The sequence below is a fragment of the Monodelphis domestica genome, chromosome 5 (assembly GCF_027887165.1).
Source record: "Monodelphis domestica isolate mMonDom1 chromosome 5, mMonDom1.pri, whole genome shotgun sequence".
In the NCBI taxonomy this organism is placed as follows: domain Eukaryota; kingdom Metazoa; phylum Chordata; class Mammalia; order Didelphimorphia; family Didelphidae; genus Monodelphis; species Monodelphis domestica.
In genome coordinates this window covers 53,679,858-53,695,111 of record NC_077231.1, presented here as the reverse complement: position 1 = coordinate 53,695,111, position 15,254 = coordinate 53,679,858, and the positions used below count along the sequence as shown (strand labels likewise).

The 15,254-nt window shown below is 42.0% G+C and overlaps 1 protein-coding gene across 2 annotated transcripts; it reads right to left on the bottom strand.

Moving 5' to 3' along the window:
* Positions 1 to 301: 301 nt before the first annotated feature.
* On the bottom strand, positions 302 to 15,091 carry GLIPR1 (GLI pathogenesis related 1). 2 transcript variants are annotated; one of them, XM_007503071.3, is made up of 7 exons: positions 14,965 to 15,091; positions 13,172 to 13,422; positions 9,383 to 9,628; positions 6,671 to 6,783; positions 4,866 to 4,948; positions 643 to 669; positions 302 to 552 (listed from the first exon to the last, which is right to left on the bottom strand). In XM_007503071.3, the coding sequence occupies exons 2-7, from the start codon at positions 13,349 to 13,351 to the stop codon at positions 374 to 376; spliced, it is 828 nt and encodes a 275-aa protein (XP_007503133.2). In that variant the 5' UTR covers positions 13,352 to 13,422; positions 14,965 to 15,091; the 3' UTR covers positions 302 to 373. The 2 variants fall into 2 exon arrangements, with proteins under 2 accessions (XP_007503133.2, XP_016281157.2); XM_016425671.2 differs by having other exon boundaries at positions 13,172 to 13,279; positions 14,965 to 15,070.
* Between the last annotated feature and the right edge of the window lie 163 nt (positions 15,092 to 15,254).

Sequence of the window (15,254 nt, the reverse complement as noted above, 5' to 3'; positions counted from 1 at the left end):
AGGTCAAGGACAACCTCTGCCCTCAAGGACCTTACAATCTATTGGAAAATAATCTTACTGCAAGTCTTCCATTATATGGTGCCTTGTGCATGAATGTACAAAGGTTTCTGCAGCTAGAAAGTATACGTGTTTTTTTGTTTTGTAAAGAATAGAAGCCTCTATCAAAACTCCCTGCATTGGATATTTTGGCCCATTTCCCCTGAGATATTCCTTTTGTGATACTGTAGGAATGGTGGCAGGAAAGAAAATGATTTAAAATCCAGTTTAAAATTTGTACATTAAAAAAATACAATTTCTCCCATTTTTAGATTTTTGAAATTATTCAGAGATGTATTTTCCTTTTCTGAATTATCAATATTTGATGGTTCAGACATTATCCTGTATTATTCCTTTTGGATTTAAGTTCTTCAGAAGTAACTTGCCTTGGGTAATAATGCTTTATCAAAGAGACTACTATAGCAAACAGAATAATAAAAAGTGGCCCCAAAGTAAGAGTAAGAGAAAGTTTTCGATTGCGTTCAAATATCTCCCAAACTGGATGGAAATTAGTACCTGTGGAAAAGACATCATTGGTTAGTGTTTCTCATGCTATGTTGATATCATTCATTCTTGTATTATTGAAGCAATATTTGTTGTACTTACCTTTAACTTCGTCACGGTTGGGATTTTCTATAAGGGGGGGAAGAAAGGTAAGTATGATTAGCATGACATTGGCTTTTCCACTGTTATATAAGGTAACTCGCTTCACAGATATTTGCACGTTATACTTTGCACATTCTTCTATAAGTCAATTGAAAAAAAACAAAAATTACTGGGGCAGAGGTTTGTCTCCTTTATCCTAGAATTTATAGACTACCACTTTTTAGCTAATAGTATAGCTTGACAGTTATTCCTAACATTTAGAAAAACAGAGGCAGACCTGGAAACAGGAAGTCTCGGCTTCAAATCTGGCCTCAGGCTCTACCTAGCTGTTTCATCCTTGGACAAGTCACTTAACTCCCATTGTCTACCCCTTACTACGTGTACATTGGAACTCATACTCCGTATCAATTCTAAGACAAGGTTAAGGCTTAAAATTTTTTTTAGAGAAATAAAAGTTAAGATTCCCTTTATAAACTATATAATTTATACAAACTTTTATAAACTTTATAAACTATAAAATTCCCTGGACACTAAAAGTTAAGATTCCCTTTATAAACATTAGAGCAGCAATTCTCAACCTGTGGTTTTGTAGCAATGAGAATACATAATGCATATCGGGTATTTACATTCCGAATCATAACTAGCAAAATTACAGTTTTGAAGTCGCCACCAAAATAATTTTTTGGTTTGGGGTCACTGCAACATGAGGAACTGTATTGCGGGGTCATGGCATTAGAAAGGTTGAGAACCACTGCATTAGACCTTTCTAATGGAATGCCTTGGTAGTTTCGTGAATAGAACACTGCTATAATGAGAAGAGGACAAGACTTAAGTTCCAAAGAGTATTGGGTTCAAACCCTCCCTCTGAGGGCTAATACCCAGCCATGGGCAGGTCATTGTTCTTTATCGCAGTCTGTAAAATGAGGTACACCTGTACCTCTAGGTCATATGGCAGCTTATATTCTTTATAAAGGTCAGTTGTTATAATGTGTGTAAAGCACATGTTGGCTATGTAAAAGTCAGCCATAAATTGAAATTTAATGGCAAGACCTGATGGGAGTGTGTAAGCCTAAATGGATTAGAAATTTTGGGGATTTTAAATCAGCGTGCAAATAACATAGTTTGCCATCTTTTTTAAAAATTTAATGAATGTGAAGCCTACTGTCTTGTCAAGCTGAAGATACAAATGTCAGACAGTCCTTGCCCTCAAGAAGCTTCTATTTTAGTTTAGGAGACAACACAAGAGGGAGTGGTGGCTGGGGAATTTTATCGTTTTGGGAAATGAAGAGATGTTGAATGGAGCAATAGGGCCCTCATTTGGCCTACTCTTTCCAGTGACCATGGCAACCCTGATATCATTTCACAGAGCAATAGGTGGAGCAGATAGGATGAGAGAGAAGCTGGGGAGAGACTCTTGGCAGAGCAGAAAATTAAGGTGAAAAGGAGTCTGCATGGTGCTGAGGCCATCAGAACACAGTAATAGCTTCTCCTGACCCTTCGTAATTGTAATGCAAAACTGATGTCAGGTTAGTATCCCCAAAAGTGAAAGAAAAGCCCTTCCCCAGCAGCAAAATGATTGAAATAAGTTCTGTCACCTCTCTATTTCAGATTATCTCCAAAGGGGAAGTTGAATCAAAACAATTATATGGATACTTGGAAAGAAAAATCTTGTTTCCCCATAATTATCTTTATCTTTGGTTTGATGCACAAAACAGAGTGACTTCTGTTGCAGTGAATGGCACAAGAGTATCCCATACCCAGTGCTCCTTTGTAATATCCTGTGTGGTTAGCACACTGGGGTTATGAAATGGTGAATGAAGATTCCTCAGTGGCAATGGAAATATGGCTTCCAAAATCTAAGAAAATAGCTTCATAAAGGAGTTCATGCTCTTTAATGTGTAATAGGAAAAAATGTAAAGATGAATGCAAGGAAAAACAAGCACACGTAGTGTACTATGACAATGCAGAGAGGTAAAAGGTATAATTTCTCTGCATCTGGGAAAAAATCAGAATCACAATTTTGGAGGTGGAGGGAACCGTCAAAGTTAGAAACTTACAGTACAGATGAGCACACAGCCCTAGGGAGCTGGTGATGGTTGCACCAGAAACCAATGACACAGCCTGGATTAGAACCCAGAGCCTACTCTAACTAGAGCTGATGATTGGGTTTTCAGAATGAGCATTTTATACCTTGGGAATTGGCAAACACTAAAAATTAGGACTTGATTTAGTCTAGTGTTGATCATCTGGACTTAAAATTGCTAATAATGCAGATTAATTAAGAGCTGGTTACTTTACCAGCACACTACTGGAGTTCATGACACTTTCCATTAGAGCGCACAAAAGCATAATTTCCAGCCACCACGTCCAAACCATGCTGTTCCACTCCTTTCTCATCCTCAGAACCTTGGACCCTGCCCTTAGGACACAGGACTGTCAGTAAAGCATCGCGTGCTGGCTACTGTTTAAAAATGATGCTCGACCACCACCGGTGAGTCTCCAGCTCTGGGATGTGGCTTCTTCTACTCTCTCCACAGGCTATCTTGTTTGCTCATAATGGTGTTTGGCATTTGGCACACATGAATTGCTTAATAAATGGACCCTCCCTTCATCCATTTTTTTAAAACCCTTACCTTCTATCTTGGAATCAATGCTGTGTATTGTTTCTAAGACAGAAGAGTGGTAAGGGCTAGGCCATGGGGGTTAAGTGACTTGCCCAGGGTCACCCAGCTGGGGAATGTCTGAGGCCACATTTGAGCCCAGGATCTCCCTTCTCTTGGCCTGGCTCTCCATCCACTGAGCTACCAGCTGCTCCCTCCCCCAACCCCCATCCATTTACTTCTAACATCAATCTTTCCTGCCATCTGACTGAACTGGAGCTGCTATGGAAAGAGCTCTTCATCTGACATCACAGGACTAGATTCCAAGCCTCTTCCACCAGCAAGGTGACCTAGGGTGAGTCACCTTCTCTTACCTGGGCCTTGGTTTCGTTTTTTCATCTGTCGTGAGGAATTGGGCCAGCCCATTGGGCTCCTTGCTCCTCTCAATCTATGAGCCTATATCCTGAAATGCAGGGCGCATCCTGCTCTTGTTCTTGGCTGTGTGCTTGTCTTTCCATTTCAGAGATCCGTCTGACTTCTGGGTCTCTCCAGGACTGCGTTGGCCTCAGTCTTCTTTAATCTCCTTGTACTCTAGGACTTGGCTCCCTCCCCACTGGCCCTCACCCCACCAAAGAGATGATGCTGCCCGGAGCCGACCAGTTCCTTATCATTTCTCTAATTGTTCTTAACTGCACTTTCAGAACTTTGCTGGAATGTTTGTGAATGAGCCAGATACCTCTAGGGCCACTCAGAGTGCCATATAGCCAGAAGTCCCAAACCATCAACTCCTAATTACTTCTGTATGGGCAGTTCAAACACACAACTAGACAGGAATATTCTTCAACGGGAGCACGGTGCTCTTTCGTGGGAAGTAATCTCAGCCAGTATGCACAATTGATTAGAAAATGGCAATAGGGGGGCAGCTGGGTGGCTCAGTGGATTGAGAGTCAAGCCTAGAGGTCCTGGATTCAAATGAGGCCTCAGACATTTCCTACTGAATGACCCTGAGCAAGTCACCTAACCCTCATTGCCTAGCCTTTACCACTTTTCTGCCTTAGAAACAATGTACCGTATTGATTCTAAAATGGAAAGTAAGGGTTAAAAAAAAAGAAAGAAAATGGTGATACCGGGACCGAGAATGCAGACTCCATTCTCAACTTCTTTTAGAAAGGAATTCTCTACTGTGATCATAGACTGACTATATTCTGAAACTCGGTTGACATAGAATTTCAGTCTGTGAACTCAAAGGGACCTCCCAGGAAAGAATTAGTTGAGCAAATATTGCTAAAACAAAACAAAACAAAGAAATGTTCCCTCCTCATAATGTGCAATCATATTGCTTAAGAGGAAGTAAGGACTAGAAACAAACATCTACATCATGAAGAAATGAAGAATTGTAGGAAATGCAAAGGAGAAAGAAAGGGATTGGGGGAATTAACCTTTAGCTAACATTGGGCACTAAAAGCAGAAGAGTTCCACTTAATCTTTAAAGACAGCAATCTTCAGGGATATGCTTAGATGGCCCCTGGAACCTCCTATTGCCCATCTTGGAAGATGAGGCATGCTTCTTAGTATTGGGGTGCTAAGACAGAAAGGAAGGGTTAAAAAATGACGGTGCCTTACCACACAGCTTCTTCACACATTTTTCCCCTCTGCAGTCACTACAGGCATTTCCTTTCTTATAGGGTCTTGTTGGGTAATTTCCCCTATGGAACAAATGAACATCATTCATTAATTGAACCACATGGTTTCAGTGTACTATGAGCCCCAAAGCTATTTCCAAAGGGCAGCAGGGTAAAAAGCCTGGCATGTAAAGGGCAGTCCAGGGAGGGCTCAGGGGCCCCTGGACGACTAGAGCATGTTCCTTTCACCCAGGCCCAGCGAGTCTCAACCCTGAATCTTGCTTGTGGTCCAGGCTCACATGGAAAACTTATTCCTACTAGCTAGGACCCTCTTTGCCTCCAAACTCTTAAAATCAGCTCTCCAGAACTCCTGAGTCTAATTCAGTGTTATTCACTTCCATCTATCACTGAGGGACACAATATTGCTCAAACCCATTGGGGACCATCTTTCTGAAATTATCTCCAGAACAAATTCATGAGACCCAAAAGGAAAATCAGTGCAAACTCCTAATTATGCAACTAGGCATGTGCCTAAAGGCCCTTGCATTTTGGGGAGGGGGGCTTCAGAGCAGTTAGCTTTAGTCTTTTCCTTCCTGCCTGGATGAGAAGAATTTTCCTCTTATAGCCCAGGTACTGGAGGGGAGAAAAGCAAACACCAATTCTCTTCTGAGTCCTCTCTCTGATTTAATTGGGCCTGTCGAGGGCAGTTAAGTGTGGGGCACAGCCACTTTCACCATTCTCAGGAGGGAAGCCTGGAGAGAGGATGGGAGGGGAGCTCAGAAAGACGAGGTCCCATATTTATTTTTCTTCTACCATGAAATACAACCAATCTCAGTCAGCACTCAAGAAGGCTTTCATCTCCATGGCTTTGCAAACTCTCCCATCAAAAAAAGCATGGCAGATCAGAAAAGGAAGGAAGAACTATGTGTCATTGCTAGGCCAATCTCTCTTTTGTGGGAGCAGTGGGGAGGAAGAGGTGGTTTTCCACAGCCAGGAATCAGATCCAATTTTATTTGATTCAGATCTTTGGGAGCTGGACCAATTTCACTTATCAAAATGACCCAGTCTCTTGGGGTTATGTGGAGTGAGGAACTGGATGCTGATTTTGGAGTCAGAGGACCTGGGGTCAAAGACATTCCGTCACATTTGTATCCTGTGTGGTTTGGGGTGAGTCACCATATCCTGGACCTCTTTTTCCTGTAGTGTAGACTGCATGACTGTAGCTTCCCCTTACAGTGAAGGCTTTCCAGGGCACAACTTTGTAAGTTCAAAATCGACCCCCTGGCCAAAAAGCCACATCTTTGGACTTGTGGTTGGACACACCAACTTACAAAACCCATTTTAACTGTTTTTTTTTTTTTTTAATCTTCCATATTAGAATCAATACTGGGCCAGGCAATGGGGGTTAAGTGGCTTGCCCAGGGTCACACAACTGGCATGTGTCTGAGCCCAGGACCTCCCATCTCCTGGTTTGGTTCTTAATTCACTGAGCCTCCCAGCTGCCCCCAAATACTTTTCATGGGATTAGAACTTTGGTCACTGACTCATTTTTTGGTGAGAGATAGAAAGAGGAGAGGCAGAGGGAGAGAGAGAGAGACAGAGAGAGACAGAGACAGAGAGACAGAGAGAACGAGTTTATGTTTTCTCCATTCCAAAGAATTCTCTAGTTTTTAGACAGGTTACGGTAGCTCTCTACCCATGAGCTGCCACTGCCTGGGCAGCATTATTTCAGAAAGAAGCATAGGTTTCCTTTCACCTCCCCTCAGGCATCAAAATAAACAACTTTCAAACATTAAAATAACTCACGCTGGTCCATAGTCGCATAAAAAATGTGCCCCGTTGGAAAGCGCGCCAAACCCTTTAACTTTGGGACAAAATTGAACTGCACAGCCGATCTTGTAACTATTTGCCCAGACAACCTGAAAGAAGATAAGGAAGGGTTTTGATTCGAAAAGGTAATGGTGAAGAATATTCTATCAGAAGCACATGAACTTGAACTCTACCTCTGAGTGTCTGTGCCACGGAGCCTACCATCTACTCGCTGCCTGCCTCAGTCTCCTCACCTGTAAACCGTAGCCAATAATCCCACTGAATTCCCAGGATAGTCGGGAGGACTGAATGAGAGAACGCTGGGAAGCGCTTTGCAAACTTGAATCCCATGCTAGCTAGCTATCACGATGAGTCTAACCGGACCTTTTTAAGGACAGTTTTGTATGCGAAGTATTCTCGGGATCCTAATGGACAAATCCAGCAGCAGCTCTTTTATGATGACGCCAAATTACACTTAAATTACTATTTTTTTACATTTTACATTCTTTCCCCAAAGATTTCATTGCGCTTTGCCCAGTCACAGAAGTGTTCTCATTATTGGTAGGGATGGCTTTGGGCAGGGCAGATAGTCTCCCTCCTGTTTCAAATATCCTCCCTTCTCCCTCCCCATGTGCTTTCTCCCCAATGACCCCACTCACTCCCCGCTCCCCAGTTTGACATTCTAGAAGGAGAGGCGGTCATTCTTTCTTCCAGTTACCAAAGGCAGGACCAAAGTCGGGATGGGTGGTGATGCGCCAGGAGGCATGACAGCATTGGTATCCTCCGCCTCTCCACAGAACCTGCTTCAGCCTCCTGGGCAGCCTGGAGTGAACTATTCCCACCTTCCCATTCTACCCGGACTGGTCTCACCTGGGGGAGGTAAACATTTCCCTCAAGTCACTGATGGGTTGGCCGCCTATCGGTGACCCCTCCGCCTGGCGGAGCCCATGTGCTAAGATGATTTGGCTGGGATGTGGCTGCCTCGTGTGCTCCAGCTTCTCGTAGCCGCAGGTAACAATTTGGGGGAGAGATAAACACCAAAGGGGGACGAGCAACCCTAAGAAGGGCTCGCTGGTCATTCCTCATCTCCCCATTCGCTCTCCTCTCTTTGTCCGTAAAGCTCTTCTCCAGCGGACTCCTTTTCCGCCTCCTCATGCGCTCCACATTCCAGCCACATTCCAGTCTCCCTCGCTGCTCCCCATAGAGGACATCCCATCCCCTGTCTCCATACTCTGGCATGGGTGGTTCCCTATTCCTCATTTCCACCTACTAGACTCCCTCGTTCCATGGAGGGCTCACCTACTACAAAAGAGTCCCGCCTTCGTTCCCTCAACGTCCCCTCCTCCACCCTCAGACTTGATGCTTTGGGGCGTGTCATTTGTCTTTATCTCTCCCTCCCCCGTCAGAGCCCCTCCAAGGCAGGGACAGGCTTATTTTTGCACTGATAAACCCGACTCTCACTCTTGCTGAATCTAGTTAAGAGACACTCTACAAAGGAGGAGGAGCGGAGGTCTACCTTTAAATTCCAGAGTGTGAGCTCAGCTAAATCCTATCAACTCCCAGGTCCCATTTTCATCGTCTCTAAGATCACGGACAGGGACGAGATGCCAGTCCTCTCTGGAGCCGAGGGACGGCTCAGAGCTCAGAATTCAGTAGGTTAAAAGCACTCCTTCAGCACTCTCGGGGCGTTTAGCTTAGGTTTGCGCCATTGTTTAGTCATAACTAACCTGCAGTGCTGTGTGTGCTTTTCCTGTGAAAGCGAATGCCAAAGACACCATTAACACAAATGACCCAGAAGACGTTATCAACACCAACGGCTCCATCTTGTAAACTCCCACCCTATTTTGTGAAAGAGCTCCATTTTGTTGTTTTACTAAAAATCACCTGATTTCCAAGGGAATTCACTGACTCACTCTCCCTTACGAACTTGAAAGGGCACTAAGGTTTCCTCCAATAAGAAATCAGGTTCCTTAATCCTACATCCTGTTGTAGTCTGTTTATGATTTTCTTTTAATACACCAAAATCTGTATTCAAAGTCTGGTGCTTGCCGAGGGGCACCATATTGGGCAAGCTCTGCTTATAAATTGCATTTTTGTTTGGATATTTTGTTTGCATAGTTTGGACTTTGTTTCCTCCGTTACTGTAAATTCATTGGAAACCTGCCCTTTTACCTTTAGGATTAAAAAAAAAAAAAGATTTTTCTATCCAGCATTGAAAACACTCCATCCTAGATTTATTTCCCTTTCCACACTCCATAGTGTGGTCAAACTACCCCCTTCTTTGCTGCTCCCCAGATATGACATTCCTACTATTTCCATGTTTTTACTTAGTCTGACACCCCACCCGGCCCCGCCCCCCCCCCAATGTATGAAATAAACTTCTTCCTCTCCTTCACTTCTGAGATTCCCTCATTTCCTTCATAGCTCAGGTCTGAGAAGTCCTTCTATAAGATATCCTTCCTGATCCCTGCATTCTGAACTTTAATTCTTAAATTTAAAATTTTTAAATCCTTTATATATTCTTTATTTTTATATTCTTAGAACATTTTGCCTTCATGAGAGAATGTCAGCTCTTTGAGGGCAGGAATTGTTTCTTTGCTGTCTTTGGGTCCCCGGGTGTGGCATAGTGCCTGGTACACAGAGCAGATGATGAGTATTTATTTGTTCATCTATTGTTGTGGGTCATTCAAAACCAAATAAGAAAATTACCTGAGTATAATGGCCACACACCCCCGTGCATTTCTGAGTCTGGTAGTCATAGTTTTTGACTTCGTCATACCACATCTGGATGGCAACAGTTGGAGTAAATTGCCCGAGTGAGCCAGTCCACATATTTTCTCCCACTGGATTGAAAGTAGGGTGCGCCATTTTGGCCGTGTCCAGGTAGATATTGTGCTTAAACTCACACCTTTTTGCCCAGGCTCTCGCAGTCTTGGCCAAGTCTGGATCCCAGGACTATAAAAGAAAACAATAGCTTCAGTAAATAATAAGTACAAGGGACCTGTCCCCAATAGGTTTGTTGGGGAATTGTGGGGAATGTTGGAGAAAGAATTTGATGGGGAGAACTTGGGTTAATGGAATACTATGCATAAGAGTAGTTTATAGTGTGTGTGTGTGGGGGGGCGGTGCTGTATTTATTTTTATTGTTTTCTCTAAACGGACATCTTGAGCATCTCTTCCTCCTGCCCCTCTAAGATAGGTTTTGATTTCTGGTGGGAAGAAAAGGAAGTTGGGGCAGGAGGTTGGCCACTCTCCTTTCCTCTGAGATGAAGGGCGCCATACTAGAATTATGTCTGCTTTCTTAAATATTGCTGGTCAAGGGGAAGTAATTTTTAGATTCAAGTTTTACTTGTAATCACTGTCCCTTAATAGATGGGCATCCCAAGCTGCACATCCAAGATTTTACTTCCTTCTCACCAGATACCAGCTCCACAATGAACACACATAGCAAATAGAAGTAAACTCATTTATCTGAGTTAATAACACCACAGAAACCAAATAATATGTGATATTAAAAATTGAATGAGCTTGCCCTGTAGGAGAATGATAGCTCAGCTCAAAAAAGACAGTCCCTCTCTCCCTCCAGAGGAGAGATCTCCCCAAAGTCTCTAGCTTGGCAAACTTCTTCCCAGTGTTATTCTCCTTCCAGAGTCCTGAAGAAAGGTGTATCTTCTCTAGAGATATACCACCATTGGCCACACACCATTGGAATGGTACATCTTTTCTAATGAGGCTGGAAGCCAGAAGAACATGGATCTCTTTTTCTCTCTATCTCTCACCAGCTGATCTCTGCTATTTCCCAGATGTGTGACCCTGGGTAAGTCACTTAACCCCAAACACCCAGCCCTTACTGCTCTTCTGCCTTGGGACTGATATTTTAATACCAATTTTAAAATGGAAAGTAAGGAATAAAAAAATTATATAAGACCCAAACCATTCCCCAACAAATAAATAGTCAAAGGATATGAACAAACAATACTCAAACAACAGCAAAAGTGACAAACCAATAATGCTTCAAGTCACTAATAATAAGAAAAATACAAATAAAAGCAATTCTCAAAACCTAACAAATTGTTCAAGATGACCAAAGATGGAAATAATCACTATTGGAGAAGATGTAGAAAGATGGAGCAATTAACACATTATTGGAGGACCGATTGAGAAAAGTGATGTGTAATTATCTGGGTGAAAACAAGTGACTAAGGCACCCACATACCTTGACTCTGAAATTCCACAGCTAGACATATAACCCATGAAGATAAATAACAAATCAAAAGGCCATTGATACACCAAAATGTTTAAAGCAGCACTTTTTGTTTTAGGAAAGAACTAGAAACAAACTAGATGCCCAGCCTAGAGACTAAAAGATGATTGACTAAGTAAAGACTAAAAATAAAATAAAGATGATTGGCTAAGTAAAGATTAGAAATAAAAGATGATTGGCTAAATAAAGATTAGGAGTAAAGTAAAAATTAGGAATGGCTAAATAAATAAGTGGTAGAATAGTATTGTGAAAACAAGAAACAAGGAATTTGAGGATTACATGGATGACATGAAGGGATGCAAAATGAAGTTAGCAGAACCAGAAAAGCAATATATACAATATCCTACAACTGTTGGAATGAGCAACAACAAAACAATGAAACATGAATGTTGAGGGATTATAAGGATCAAGCTGAACCCTGAGAAAAATCTATGAAGTTTACCACCCAAATCCTTTCTTTGCAGAATGAGGGGGACTTTGAATATGGAACTCTCTATCTTGTCAAGTCCTTGAAATATACTAATATTCCTCATTTTCCTGAGTTGCCATGTTTCCTAGACCTTCGGGTCCAAACCCAGTTGCTGAGCATTTCTTACAAGATGGGCCATAAACTTGGCATGACAGCCCTTTGTGTTTGTACACTCAGGGTAAACTCTACTGCTCTCAATCTGTGACTATTCACACCATGGGTCAACTTGGACCAACCATGTCAGCTCTGAGTAATGGAAAACACCTGCAGGAACCACATTCTAGCTCTGTCACAAATAGACTCTCAATCACCAAACAGAACTGATTGTCTCCCTCTTTGATGCTAGACAAATTCTGAGAATAGACTCCTTGATGTTGGGCAAATTCTGCCAGCAAACTCTACCACTGTTACATCTCTATCTTCTACATGTGCCAAGGCTGTGTCTTGCATTTTGGGTCAGACTTAAGAGTCTTTTCCTGTCACGCCCTGACTTGTTCTTACCCATTGACAGAATAAAACTTTAAAGCATCTGATGGGACATCTGGTTATATTATTTTTGTCCTATGTGAGTGGGTTGTTGACAATATAATTTTTAATGCATTAATTAGTTTCATTGATCTCTCTCTGTCTCTCTCTTTGTCTCTCTTTCCCTCTCTCCCTCTCCTTCCCCCTCTCTCCTCCCTCTCCCTCTCCCTCTCCCTCTTCTCTCTCCTCTCTCCTTCTCCCTCTCCCTCTCCCTCTCCCTCTCCTCACTCCTCTCTCCCTCTCCCTCTCCCTCTCCCTCTCCCTCTCCCTCTCCCTCTCCCTCTCCCTCTCCTCTCTCCTCTCTCCTTCTCCTTCTCCCTCTCCCTCTCCCTCTCCCTCTCCTCTCTCCTCTCTCCTTCTCCTTCTCCCTCTCCCTCTCCCTCTCCCTCTCCTCTCTCCTCTCTCCTTCTCCCTCTCCCTCTCCTCTCTCCTCTCTCTCTCTCTCTCTCTCTCTCTCTCTCTCTCTCTCTCTCTCTCTCTCTCTCTCTCTCTCTCTCTCTCTCTCTCTCTCTCTCTCTCTCTCTCTCCTTTCTGTTTTAAGAGGTGACTAGGGAAGGGCAAGCAAGAAGAAAGCCCTGAAAAATATGAATTCTTTAAAGATAAATTATATCATTAAAATTGTATTTGATATAAAAAGAAACATGGCAAATGAGTTTTCTTTGGGCATATAGAAAAGAGGTCGTCACAGGGCTTATCACTCATACCCTAATGGATAAGAGAGTACAATACACAAAAAATATCAACTCAATTAGAATGAAAAACCTACAAAGGAAAAGATATAAAATGGAAAAAAAAACCCAACTCTATGAATAACAACCCTAAGCAAAAAGAAGAAAATTCTCAGAGCAATGAAATAATGTTCTTAGAGCCTTGATGCTGGCCATTCTCATTCCCGCCATAAGTTGTGGAAGTGTCTGTAAGATAATCTGAGATGGAATCCTGCCTCAGACACTGGCTAACTGAGTGACCCTGGGCAAGTCATTTAATCTCTATAAACTTGTTGCTGTCAGTCAGAGTTAATAAAGAGTCTACTACTAATTGCTATGAAAAGTAATCGGCAAACCTGAAAACATCACATAAAGGGTAACTTCCTTCCTCTCCATGCCAGGAACCTCAGTCTTAAAAAATTTCCTTCCACATTAACCACAATAACTTTGCAAACCCTGTTTGCAAAGGATCTACCCCAGAACTAAGAACTCCTATTTCTTTTGCATGTAATGGATTATGATTGTCTCCTTACCATCTTTAGCATGTTACTGGCTTTGGGACTCACACTGGATCGCAACTTGTTATGAATGTCCACGCATTCTTTGATGAAATCTTCATTGGTGATCTTGGGCAGAGTATCCTTAGTATAAGAGCAATTGCAAAGTGGAAAAATGGAAAATATCATTATCCCAAGTCTGGTATCCATGACCATTCAGCTTCTGTATCCAATAAATCTTGAGAGAAGGAGGCATCAGACCTCTGTGGGTGCTTGGAGGGTGTGTCCTGTTTTCAATTATGAGGCAACAGAAAGCAGAAATGCAAAAAAATAGTCTGAGTCAACCAGTTACTGGTAAATAAGGTTTTTCCTCTATATGGTATAACAGAAACTGCTTTTTTTTTTTTAACTTTTAACACTCTTTACAGTAGTTCCTTATCAAGAAACCAGTCCCACAAAACAAACAGTTTTTTGAGTTATGTTTTGAAACTTAATAGCTGTGTAAACCGAGTGATTTAATTAGGATCACAAGATTAAAGACTTTGGGGCACCATTTCCATTTCCTCATCTATAAAAGAGAAGGGTTAATTAGATGCCCTCTGAGGCAAATCTGGGATCTCACGGCATTAGGTCAAACTTTATTTACAGTTTTTGAGGTCTTCTAATAAAACCCTAGAAAAGTCTAAATCTCTATCTTCACCCCATTGCCACTTCCAGGCTTGCTTTCTGCCAACCCCCTCCATAATCCTTTCTTCCGGGATCATTCAAGCTATATTTATCACCTAGGCAAGATTCTACAAGCCATTTTCTACTAACTTCAGCATGATTGCCTTCTTTCCTCAATGTACAATCACAGTCTTTCTTCTTCAACTCCTATTCATAATAGGGGATTTCAACATATATACATATATAGTTTAATATAGTCACTCTTCAAAAGCCCTAATTTTCCAATTTGTTAATATTCTCTTTCCTCAAGACCTTCTGCTCTAGGCTGCCTCAGCTACACACGCACAGAGCTATATCCTTAATTTTGCTGTTACTCACCAGTGTTCTACTTCATTAATTCTGAAATTCTTCCTTCTGATCATAATCTTCTGTTATTTCATCTTTCTGTTTTAAGACCTCAAACACTATTTTTTTAAACCTTTACCTTCCACCTTAGAATAAATACTGTGTATTGGATCCAAGATAGAAGAGTGGTAAGGGCTAGGAAACAAAGGTTTGAGCTTTGGATAAATAATATCCATATAAATATCATTTTATTAAGCAATGCATGGCAATTGCATAACAAATTTGTTTGAGGCCCTGGTAGCTTTGGCACAGGACCCTTAATAAAGGGGGAGAGGTTTTTATGCTTAAAAAGCAATCGATTAAAATCAATTAATTAAAAGGAAGTAATTAACTAGGATACAAAATTAGATAATCTGACTTCAAATGGAGGAAAAATGAGGGAATTTACAGTTGGGAGGTATAAGGATTAAAAATTAAAGGTTGGACTAAATGTATAAAATGTGGTTGCTGAAAATATATTACTCAAGTCAGGATGACTTTTTATGGTAGTTTATTTACAAAAGGAGAAAGAGTGAAAGTCAGGAAATGAGAGAAAGAGTAGATAATTACTCCAGCCAGGTCTGAACCAGGCAGGGCTTCAGAGGCACCACAAAGAGGGACCCAGAGGTAAATTAAACAAGGGTTCTAGCCACAAGGCCTCCTCCAAAATGGGGGGCCTCTCCAGAGGCTAGAACCTCCAGAAAAGCCAGGAAAAGGAGTCAGCCTTTTTCACTCACCCACATGGTGGTTCAAAGGGATAGATTTAAGAGCAGTCTCACCAAATTTCAGAGTCTCAGGTCCACAAAGAAGATCCTTTACCAGCCTCCAACTCCAACTCCAACTCCAAAGAACTGCCTCTCACAGGAAGTTGTCACTGCCTTTAAAGAAACTTCTTTGCATCACTTCCTGTGCATTCCTTCTACTTTACATGGACCCATTGTAGGTTTAGCTTTGCTTAGGACTGCCCAGGGGGAAGTCAGTAATTTCTGATTTGTCACCTACTTTTGCACATGTGAGTCACAGACCTCCCCATACATAAGGATAAGTGGGGTGGATATGCTTTCAGTGA

What these genes read in the sequence shown, in the direction of transcription:
- GLIPR1 (XM_007503071.3), bottom strand. Translation starts at nt 13,351, where the DNA reads ATGGTCATGGATACCAGACTTGGGATAATGATATTTTCCATTTTTCCA. An exon ending in TGTGTGGCCATTATACTCAG is followed by an intron (nt 6,784 to 9,382) that starts GTAATTTTCTTA and finishes ATCTTCTTTCAG; the next exon opens with GTTGTCTGGGCAAATAGTTA. An exon ending in CAACCGTGACGAAGTTAAAG is followed by an intron (nt 553 to 642) that starts GTAAGTACAACA and finishes TCTTTTCCACAG; the next exon opens with GTACTAATTTCCATCCAGTT.